The following is a 12,290-nucleotide window of genomic DNA, read 5'->3' as shown; positions in this document are numbered from 1 at the left end:
ACGTACAAAATTAATACAAAATTAAACATCATGATGACAAAACACATTACCGCTACACCTGTAGATATCCATAAATGCGGCAAAATTTCCTGTTATTTATTTTTATTCTTTCCGTCGTGGAAAGTTTGGCACTATCCGGGCACTTTCGAGCATACCTAACCTACACAATGCAGTCTCTCATATCTCATTTACAGTTGTTTAGGTAAATCCTGATGTGATATATGTAGAGAACAATCATAAATTTACTTAAAAATAAGGGTTTGGCTTTCAACTGTCACAGTTATCAAAAGAATGCTTCCAGTCGCTATGTATTACATTCGGACGTACAGCTCGTAATAAATGCTAGTTATCATCTGGTGGTTTGGCACACTTTCTGTGCGGCTTTATTTGGAAGGAGTGGCTTCTGCTATACATACACACAACTAGGAATATCAGGGACCATCTCCAGAAACCTTATGGGAATAGTTTCACACTGTTTGGACTCTATGGTAGGGGACATAACTATTTTTTTAAAGGTTCAAAAAGACGGGAGCTCGAATGCTTTCGATTGCAGTGCATGGCTGGTGAGATGACAGTGAAGATGACATCACTGGGAATGATGACACGCTGGTAGCAGGGAAGTTGGCGGTGTAGGACGATAACTCAAACGAAAGCAGTGATCAGGTTTACTCAGGTTTACTCAGGTTTACTGTGTTGTAGGCCTACTGCTCAACTGACAAAAGTTATTTTGTATCAATATTGCATAATTTGATATACGACACCCTTATCCCTTTTCTCCAAGACAAATCTTCGTAGCGAGTTTTTATGACTACTTTAAAAGTGGTTTGGGGGGGGGGGGGGAAGGGGGTCTAATACACGAGTAAATATGGTAGCAGGTTTTCTTAATGTCACATTGTTGGGCACTATAATCTATCCATATTTTTGTTTCCTGTACTCAGCTACAGGGTGTGTGTAATATGACCAATAATTTTTTACCACCAATAACAAAGTGATCGTTTAATATCTCGTAACTTGAGCCAATATAGGTATTTTATGGAAAGAACACCTTAATTAAGGCAACCAACTCTTCCTTCCAACTCCTAGGCCATTCCTTTCCCATCGTCGCCATAAGACCTCTCTGTGTAGGTGCGATGTAAAGCCACTAGCAAGAAATTTTTTTACCTGAAACTGAGACATTTACATGTCATTTCTTTAAAACAGATTTGCTGGGGTGGAGGTGTGACACTGCCTTAATTCAGCTTTCTTCCCATCACAACATTTTAAATGATGTTATGTTTTTTGGCGACTACAACTCACAACAGATTAAAAAAAGAGTAATAAGTGATGTTAAAAAAGCCATGTTTGATAAAACAGTGGACATAACAGAAAAGAACAGCTTTTTATCAGTTTGCGTTTCTGCACTGAAAGCCAAGTGAAAATTCAAGGTTTGGGGGAAATGAAAGCACAAGATGCCTTATCAATCACTGAAGCAATTGACAATTTTTTTGGGCTGCTATAATCTTTCACCACAATATTGTGTAGCACTTGGTTTTGATAGCTGTTTGACAATGGCAGGGAAAGAGGGTAGTTTACAACAGATTCTAAGGAAAAAGTATTCTTGATCATTTTTTTCCATTGCTCAAACTTCAAACTCAATCTTGTGATGAAAGATGCAAATAACATACCGGAAATTATAAACACTATTGCCACTGTAAAGGATACTATGTAAATGGTTTCAGAGAATCGAATGGCTGCAGGGATTGGACTCCCAATCTATTATGAATGTGTGGGACCAGATGGCCAGAAAAATACAAAAGCATTCAAAAATTCTCACAAAATTTCCCCGAGCTTGTCAAAGCAATAGAGAAACTATCTGTCTATAGAAACTATGTCACAAGAATATCTATATACCAATTGCATTCAGTGATTATGCAACCAATGTATCATTGCCCTAATTACATAGCAAAATACTCAGCAATATTGTAGCCAGTAGTTAATGCTTTGCAAGCAAATAGAATGGATTTCATCATGGTGGGAAAATACATACATACATACATACATACATACATACATACATTATCATTATAGACTGTTATGCCTTTCAGCGTACAGTCTGCAAGCCTCTGTGAATTCACTAAATGTCGCCACAATCCTCGATTTGCAACTAGTCTTGTGGCCTAATTTAGTTCTATACCTCTTATCTATAAATCGTTAGAAACTGAGTCTAACCATCGTCGTCTTGGTCTCCGTCTACTTCTCTTACCCTCCATAACAGAGACCATTATTCTCCTTGGTAACCTATCCTCCTCCATTCGCCTCACATGACCCTACCACCGAAGCCGGTTTATGTGTACAGCTTCATCCATAGAGTTCATTCCTAAATTAGCCTTTATCTCCTCATTCCGAGTTTCCTCCTGCCATTGTTCCCACCTGTTTGTACCAGCAATCATTTTTGCTACTTTAATGTCTGTTACTTCTAACTTATGAATAAGATATCCTGAGTCCACCCAGCTTTTGCTCCCGTAAAGCAAAGATGGTCTGAAAACAGACCGATGTAAAGATAGTTTCGTCTGGGAGCTGACTTTCCTTCTTACAGAATACTGCTGATCGCAACTGCGAGCTCACTGCATTAGCTTTACTACACCACGATTCAATCTCTCTCACTATATTACCATCCTGGGAGAACACACAACCTAAATACTTGAAATTATCGACCTGGTCTACCTTTGTATCACCAATCTGACATTCAATTCTGTTGAATTTCTTACCTACTGACATCAATTTAGTCTTCGAGAGGCTAATTTTCATACCATACTCATTGCACCTATTTTCAAGTTCCAAGATATTAGACCGCAGGCTTTCGGCACAGTCTGCTATTAAGACCAAGTCGTCAGCATAGGCCAAACTGCTTACTACATTTCCACCTAACTGAATCCCTCCCTGCCATTTTGTACCTTTCAGCAGATGATCCATGTAAACTACGAACAGCAAAGGTGAAAGATTACAGCCTTGTCTAACCCCTGTAAGTACCCTGAACCAAGAACTCATTCTACCATCAATTCTCACTGAAGCCCAATTGTCAACATAAATGCCCTTGATTCATTTTAATAATCTACCTTTAATTCCATAGCCCCCCAGTATAGGGAACATCTTTTCCCTCGGTACCCTGTCATATGCTTTCTCCAGATCTACGAAACAAACACAACTGCCTATGCCTCTCGTAGCATTTTTCAATTACCTGACGCATACTGAAAATCTGATCCTGACAGCCTCTCTGTGGTCTGAAACCACACTGGTTTTCATCCAACTTTCTCTCAACAACTGATCGCACCCTCCCTTCCAAGATGCCAGTGAATACTTTGCCTGGTACCCTAATCAATTAGATACCTCGATAGTTGTTGCAATCCTTTCTGTTCCCTTGCTTATAGATAGGTGCAATTACTGCTTTTTCCAATCTGAAGGTACCTTACCAACACTCCACGCTAATTTTACTACTCTATGAAGCCATTTCATCCCTGCCTTCCCACTATACTTCACCATTTCAGGTATAATTTCATCTATTCCTGCTGCTTTATGACAATGGAGTTCATTTACCATCCTTTCCACTTCCTCAAGCATAATTTCACCAACATCATTTTCCTCCTCCCCATGAGCTTGGCTGTTTGCAACACCACCAGGATGATTTCCTTTTACATTGAGAAAATGTTCAAAATATTCCCTCCACCTCTCCAGTGATGTCCGAGATGCCTACTCCCATTCCATAGCAACTGGTATCCCAACTCTCAGGACCACTTACTAGGCCATTCAGCCGTTGCCCATGGTTCACGAACTAGGACGTGACTACAGTAACCCACAAATATATTGCAGGAATTCTTGACAAACTCAAAAAAGACCATAAGGTTGCACTGAGGAATTACTTCAGAAAGCACAAGAAACAGCAGTGAAGGCAGAAGTACAGTCTATTGCACATCTCGTTCATATGCAAAAACTCAGGGCTAATCCTCCACCACACTATGACAGTGAACACTGGAGATGTTCACTATTTACAGTATACCATATCTTGATTCTCATACTTCATTGTTATATTATCAATTTTCTCTACAAAATACCCAACTTCTGCCTTAACAATACTACATCCTTCATACATGCTCAAAATGAGTATCAAGAACGTAGAAAAAAAAATGCAGAATCCCTAATAGGGTTTTATGAGTTGAGTGATAATGCTGCAGAGCTGAACCTGTGGTAGAACTTGTGGGAGAAAAAGCATTTAACAGGGGTCAAGTCAAAGGATATTCAAGTAACTGACCAATGCTTTTTGCCCCCCACCTCAGGCAAGCACTCTCTATTGTTAGCACTATTCCATCCACTATGGTGACCATAGAACAGTCCTTCAGTCTGCTTTGAAGAGTCACGACCTGGCTTACCCTTCTCCCAACTAACATGGGTTGCCTTCCCCTTGTTCATATTCTGGGTATGCCCTTGCCTGCAGGCACAGATTTAAAGTAACATATCCTCAGATCTGGGATTTATAACATAATGGCTGTGAAAGATGATACATAAACATACCTTAGAGCAGATTCAAAGATATCACAGGCACCAGAGGATGTACCAACAGCCAATCGGGAACCATCCTCTTTCCATGCTAAGCAAGTAATTTCTGAGAGTCCCTCAATTCTCTTTATATTATCTTCTTCCCAGTCCTCTTTGCGTGGTTTCCAGCTATAACAACGCAACCTGTAACACATTCATGGTATTAAGAGAATTTCATTAGAAGTTTAAAAGGGAGCTATATACAAAAAATAGCTACAATGATAAATAGACCTTCCTTGGAACTCCAACCTTTCCCATTATACTTGAAGTAAAACTAAACTGTTCTCTTGGTACTTGAACTGCATCCTCCCAACTTCTAGTCAGCTGCACTTGACATTCTGCTAATGAGACCAACACATTGTGAGGGAAGTATTAATTAACTCCTTTAATTGAGTATTAAGACTTCTATTTGGTACATAGTTGTATTAAGATGTTTAAATGTTTTAAATTGATTATTTTGATTCATTTCATCCCTTCCTCTTAAGAAATGAACGACAGTATGTTACAGATCAAACTCTGAGCCTACGAACCTTGGTAGGATAACTTTCACTCTAAATTCCCCAACAAGGAAAAAAATTTGGGAATTTACGATGGATATCTGTGGTCTGATGGCATAACAATGTTCATAATATTGCTCAATGTGGCTATCTTCACATGTCCCAGTTTTCTCTAAAAAGGGCAGTATGTCTTTTCTGCTCTCCCTGCAATGCTCGAACACAATCAGTAATCATAGAAACACAGCACTCCAAAACCAATCCAGCAGAGTTGCTCACTTCTTGAATGACTCTCAATATATCTGCTCCAGTCATAGTGTCACATCCTGAAGAGTAAATAAAAAACGCTGAACCACATAAAATGTAAAGAAAAGCAAGATAGAAAAGAAAGCTTCATATTGCACATGTAGACCTAAATGGATGATGATAATATATTTTTACATGTGAACAAATAAAAAAAAGAAGAGATTATACAGAAAACTTGATAGGTGAAACTACAAAGATTTGTTGTTTTACTAACTAAAATGTGTACTCCCAATTCTGAAACACAAGTAATGGAAAGGAAGAAACAAGTGTCTTCTTTTTTTTTTTCTTTTCTTTACATCACACCGGCACAGATAGGTTTTATGGTGACGATGGGAGAGGAAAGGCCTAGGAACTGGAAGAAAGGGGCCGTGGCCTTAATTAAGGTACAGCCCCAACATTTGCCTGGTGTGAAAATGGGAAACAACGGAAAACCATCTTAAGGGCTGCCGACAGAGGGGTTCGAACCCACTATCTCCTGGATGCAAGCTTACAGGCGCGCGCCCCTAACCGGATGGCCAACTTGCCTGGTAAGTGTCAAATTAAGTCATGTATAGAGAGATAAGAACAAGTAAAGAAACATGTAAGAGGATGAACACAATGTCCGGTAAGCATGGGAAGAGTGAAAACAAGAAGAAACAAGAAAACACAACAGGACGACAACAATCCCCACATCTTTATACGTTGCCATCCTCAAATAGAAAGTCCTTCTCCTCATCATTCCCAGTTCTTCTATATCCATTCCTTGTCAGCACCTGATGAACTCGTTTCTGCTTCTCGGCTACATAAGGGGGGTAGGCATCATCACTTGCTGAGGGACCGTCTTGACAGATCTGTGTTTGTTCTATGTTCCTAGTCTTTTACCACCTGTATTCATCTTTATATATTTATTTCTTCACTTTGCTTGTGTTTAAGCGACTTTCTTCTTATTGCACAGTTCCCACATCAAGACTGAATACTCCATGTCTATGAATAACAGAAATAATTGTAACCCACAATCGTTGGCAGCCAGCACAATTCCTATGCTCGCTGCTAAATGGGACTTTCATTCATTCCATCCCTGACCCGGTTGAAGGACTGGAAACAGGCGGTGGATTTTCATTTTCAATGGTTATATCCTGTCTAAAAATAAAGTACTCTTCAGGGCTATCAAACAATCATGCAAAGAATTGAATATTTAGAACCAATAGGGAGAGAAGTTCAACAATACTGTGAGACAAGAAAACATTTATACAGTAGTGGTAGTAACTGAACTACAGGCAACTGACGAACTCATAAGTAACCACAGGACAACTTCAGATATACTTATGGCTATGAAGGTTTCAGAATATTTTCACAGTCAACATTGAGTACATGCATCAGAAATAATACTGTTTAAGAAACATCTTACCCATTGTAACATCCAAAGACAACACACTGGCCACTGGGGCTGGCCTGTGCCACAAAAAACACGTCACTCATGTCTTCATCTGTGTAGTCATACATTTTATAAAGTTCACCAGTATTTTTAAATATCAATACCATAGGAAGAGCTCCTGAAGTCATGATAAAGTCATTAGCCCATGCCAATGCATATGGTGGGCTTGTGAAACGAACCACCTGGCCCTGTAAGAGAAAAGTAAAATGATCAATACCCTACATACACAACTATTTTTATATACCACACTATTCAACAATGTAGCCACTACCAGGAAATCCTCAGAAGACACCAAATGGTTCCAATAATTTTAAATCCACTACTTGGTGCTAAGTGCAAATGCTATTATTAGATATCCCACAAAAGAGGAAATATACGGACTTGTTATAAAGTAAGGTACTGGAAAGGAACAAACAAGTGTAATTCAAGTCTTGGAATAAAGACTTAGATTTGTTAAAAACTTTATGGACAGCCTTCTTAATAAGAGAAATGTCCTGATATGATAATGCACTTATCAATTTATTCCAGTATTTTAAGTGCTAGTTGCCTAAGCAGATTGCTGCAAAATTTTGTTTAGTTGTTCCTGTATACCATATTCTCTCAAGTAATTCACCTACTTTTTCACACAAAATATACAGGTAAAATCTCAGGTACACAAATTATTCACAGAATTCTAATACATGAAAGATTTATTAACAAACAAATTTATAAACTAACGTACATAAATTAGGGTATACAGGGGGAAAAAATATAAACTTGATCAAAGTTCATGTCATTCTATATCAAATTAAGTTATTTAATCAGGTTTGTTCACAAGTCAAAAAGAGGTTCCCTCAGGCACTTTGAACATACAGATATTCGAAAGCCCCCGCTGCATGCTGATAATAGCACTTAAGGCAAAATAGGATCAAACTACCCATCATTGACGGGAAAAGACGTATAATATGTGCAAAAGTTATCTAACTCCCCAGCTACTTCCCGCCAATATTCAGGCATGCTGTTTTAGTCGGGACGCAGCAGTAATCCCATCTATCAGAGATGAGTGGCAGCAGAAGACACAAAGCACATTAAAACAAACAATGATCAATGTAAATATAAGAAATAAAATTGACTAGAGAGTCCACCTTTTCAAAACAATACCTCTAGGAAATGATATTACATCAGTCTTGGGCTCGTTTCAGCCAAATAAAAATTAAACAGATTAAGTGATAACTAAAACATATGTATACCAGACAAAGATAATGTTGCAGGAATAATTATAACATTAATATACAAATACAGTAATAACAAAAATTCTGGTTATGATCTTCTTGATGGACATGCTCTATTGGTGAAAAATATCTAATTCCCTCCATGGGAACTTAGAATTTTCCATTCGGAATTGCTAGGCAGGCAATAATTCCATTGTGGAGATTTATCTCCTGTATGCAGTGATCAGACTGTGCCTCTTATAACGGGCTTCTGATAAATTCACCTGCATACACCCCAGCGTCAGTGGGTAGGGTCTGACACATCCCACTCTGATGAGTCTAGTGTCAGACCTAAGACGAAACGCTGGTTAATAGAGCAAACGCCTGAAAAGCCTTACACCAGACTGTTTATGATCTTCTTGTCATAATATGATGTCTTTAAGTTGACTCAGAACCTCAGGCCAAGAAGAAAATCTGGAAATGACAGCTAGAATTATGAATGAATAAACATACAGAGAAGAAATTAAAAAGGAGAAAAATTACTTGAGACTCACTTCTAATGTCTAATGTAGAACAAGCACTGACTTGCTGGAGGAAGCAGGCGGGCCATGTAAACAAAGGAGCGGATAGGGAACAAGCACTGACTTATTGTAGGAAACAGGCAATGTAACCAAAGGAGTAGATAAGGAGAGGAGGGTACGGGGTGAGGAAGGAAGGGGAAGGGGTGGGAAGGGATGGGAGAAGGAGAGAAGGGGTGTCTAAGGTGGGGCAGCAGGATGTGGAAAGATAGACTGCTGATGAAAGGGAAATTTAGAGAGATTATAAAAGAACGAATTCTTTTTTTCTGAGACATGATTACTAAAGACAGGAATTAAAAGGTCAAATAAAATGTTTGACATCTCTGAAATTTCATTTAGATTGGAGTTAGGATTGAAAAACTGTTCCAGATGAATAAAACAATTTTCCGTAATATTGAGCAGGGGTCCTTTTTGCATAACTTTGAGAATTTTCATGTTGATATTAGTGAACTTATCTTTAGTATCAGCCATGTGCTGTCCCATGGCCGAAAATCTGTTATATTTCAGGGCGTTAACATGCTCGAAGTATCTTGTATGGAAGCTCCTACCTGTCTGACTGACATACGATACGTTACAATTATTACAGTTGAGTCTATAAGTAAACTCGTGTCCTCATCCCGAGGTGGTGCAGCTCTTTTCAGGCACACCCCCACTGGAGGTCAGCTGCGTGTACCATTTGAACCACATACCAGCCCTCCTGCCATTCTTAAATTTCTGGCAGTACCGGGAATCGAACCCGGGTCCCCAAGGACGGCAGCTAATAACACTAACCGTTACGCTACGGAGGCGGAGAGTCGAGTCTATGAACACCTGACTTAGTAAACTTATTGGTATGATTAATAGAATTGATATTGTGTAAACTATCTGCGTTCCTGTTACAAGTTTTGAAGGCTATTTAGAAGTCATGCTTTTTAAATATGTTTGTGATTTGGTAGACTTGTTTATTATTAAACGTAAAAGTAGATAAAAAATTGTTGTGAGTTTTTCTTTTGTTAAGATGGTTGAAGGTTGGTGTTTATGTTTATTAATGCTTTTCTTTATAAAGGAGCTGTTGTAGCCATTAAATTTAGCTATACAGCAACATACATACATACATACATACATTATCATTATAGACTGCTATGCCTTTCAGCGTTCAGTCTGCAAAACTCTGTGAATTTACTAAATGTTGCCACAATCCCCTATTTGCACCAATGCTGTGGCCTCATTTAGTTCTATACCTCTTATCTTTAAATTGTTAGAAACCGAGTCTAACCATCGTCGTCTTGGTCTCCCTCTACTTCTCTTACCCTCCATAAAAGAGTCCATTATTCTCCTAGGTAACCTATCCTCCTCCATTCGCCTCACATGACCCCACCACCGAAGCCAGTTTATGCGTTCAGCTTCATCCATCGAGTTCATTCCTAAATTAGCCTTTATCTCCTCATTCTGAATACCCCCCTGCCATTGTTCCGAACTGTTTGTACCAGCAACCATTCTTGCTACTTTCATGTCTGTTACTTCCAACTTATGAATAAGATATCATGAGTCCACCCAGCTTTCGCTGCCGCAAAGCAAAGTTGATCTGAAAACAGACCGATAGATAGTTTCGTCTGGGAGCTGACTTCCTTCTTACAGGATACTGCTGATCGCAACCGCAAGCTCACTGCATTAACTTTACGACACATTGATTCAATCTCACTTAATATATTACCATCCTGGGAGAACACACAACCTAAATTATCTACCTGTTCCAGCTTTGTATCACCAATCTGACATTCAAATCTGTTTAATTTCTTACCTACTGACATCAATTTAGTCTTCGAAAGGCTAATTTTCATACCATACTAATTGCCCCTATTTTCAAGTTGCAAGATATTAGAATGCAGGCTTTCGGCACAATTTGCCATTAAGACCAAGTCGTCAGCATAGGCCAAACTGCTTACTACATTTCCACCTAACTGAATCCCTCCCTGCCATTTTATACCTTTCAGCAGATGATCCATGTAAACTACGAACAGCAAAGGTGAAAGATTACAGCCTTGTCTAACCCCTGTAAGTACCCTGAACCAAGAACTCATTCTACCATCAATTCTCACTGAAGCCCAATTGTCAACATAAATGCCTTAGATTGATTTTAATAATCTACCTTTAATTCCACAGTCCCCCAGTATGGCGAACATCTTTTCCCTCGGTACCATGTCATGTGCTTTCTCCAGATCTACGAAACATAAACACAACTGCCTATGCCTCTCGTAGCATTTTTCAATTACCTGGCGCATACTGAATATCTGATCCTGATAGCCCCTTTGTGGTCTGAAACCACTCTGGTTTTCATCCAACTTCCTCTCAACGACTGATCGCACCCTCCCTTTCAAGATGCCAGTGAATACTTTGCCTGGTACACTAATCAATGGGATACTTCGATAGTTGTTTCAATCCTTTCTGTTCCCTTGCTTATAGATAGGTGCAATTACTGCTTTTGTCCAATCTAAAGGTACATTACCAATACTCCAAGCTAATTGTACTACTCTATGAAGCCATTTCATCCCTGCCTTCCCACTATACTTCACCATTTCAGGTCTAATTTCATCTATTCCTGCTGCTTTATGACAATGGAGTTTACCATCCTTTCCACTTCCTCAAGCATAATTTCACCAACATAATTTTCTTTCTCCCCATGAGCTTGGCTGTTCGCAACACCACCAAGAAGATTTCCTTGTACATTGAGAAGATGTTCAAAATATTCCCTCCACCTCTCCAACGATTCCCTGGGATCTATTATGAGTTCACCTGAATTACTCAAAACACTGTTCATTTCCTTTTTCCCCTCCCTTCCTAATATTCTTTATTACTGTCCAGAAAGGTTTACCTGCTGCTTGACCTAGCCTTTCCTGGTTACTACCAAAATCTTCCCAAGACTTCTTTTTGGATTCAACAACTACTTGTTTCGCTCCGTTTCTTTCACCTACATACAATTCCCTGTCTGCCTCGACCCTTGTTTGGAGCCATTTCTGGTAAGCCTTCATTTTACGTTTACAAGCGGCTCTCACTTCATCATTCCACCAAGATGTTTGCCTTTTCCCATCTTTACAGACAGTTGTTCCTAAGTATTCCCTTGCTGTTTCTACTACAACATACCTGTATGCCACCCATTCTCTTTCTATATCTTGAACCTCGTTATGTCTACTGTTAGAAACTTCTCACTGATCATATCCATATACTTCTAATTTCCTCATCCCTGAGATTTTCTGCCCTTATACGTTTGCAGACAAATTTCACTTTCTCTATCCTAGGCCTAGAGATACTTAGTTCACTACAGATCAGATAGTGTTCTGTATCATGGAAAAATTCCCAGAAAAATCATACATTCCCAACAGATTTCCGGAATTCGAAGTCGGTTAAGATATACTCTATTATGGATCTGGTGCCCCTAGCCCCCATGTGTAGCGGTGAATAGCTTTATGTTGAAGAATGTGTTCGTAACTGCTAAACCCATACTTGCAAAGAAGTCCAGCAAACGCTTCCCATTCCTATTAGCTTCCATATCCTCCCCACATTTACCAATCACCCTTTCGTATCCTTCAGTTCTATTTCCAACACTCGCATTGAAATTGCCTATTAGCACTCTCCTATCCTTGTTGTTGACTCTGACCGCGATGTCACTCAATGCTTCGTAAAATTTGTCAACTTCATCCTCATCTGGACCCTCACATGGTGAATACACTGAGACAATTCTCATCCTAATTCCTCCAACTGC

The 12,290-nt window shown here is 39.2% G+C and overlaps 1 protein-coding gene across 1 annotated transcript in view; it reads right to left on the bottom strand.

Annotated features, from left to right (window-relative positions):
- Positions 1-12,290, bottom strand: part of Oseg2 (intraflagellar transport protein Oseg2) — an 892,258-nt gene that overhangs the window by 715,974 nt on the left and 163,994 nt on the right. Inside the window, exons 6-7 of the mRNA XM_067142201.2 lie at positions 6,757-6,971; positions 4,546-4,713 (exon numbers count right to left, since the gene is read on the bottom strand). Of these exons, the coding sequence (XP_066998302.2) occupies positions 4,546-4,713; positions 6,757-6,971 (383 nt within the window). The remainder of the gene's footprint in view (positions 1-4,545; positions 4,714-6,756; positions 6,972-12,290) is intronic.

The sequence above is a fragment of the Anabrus simplex genome, chromosome 2, assembly GCF_040414725.1.
Source record: "Anabrus simplex isolate iqAnaSimp1 chromosome 2, ASM4041472v1, whole genome shotgun sequence".
In the NCBI taxonomy this organism is placed as follows: domain Eukaryota; kingdom Metazoa; phylum Arthropoda; class Insecta; order Orthoptera; family Tettigoniidae; genus Anabrus; species Anabrus simplex.
Note: the sequence above shows the minus strand (reverse complement) of the source record. Positions and strands in the feature narration are given on the sequence as shown.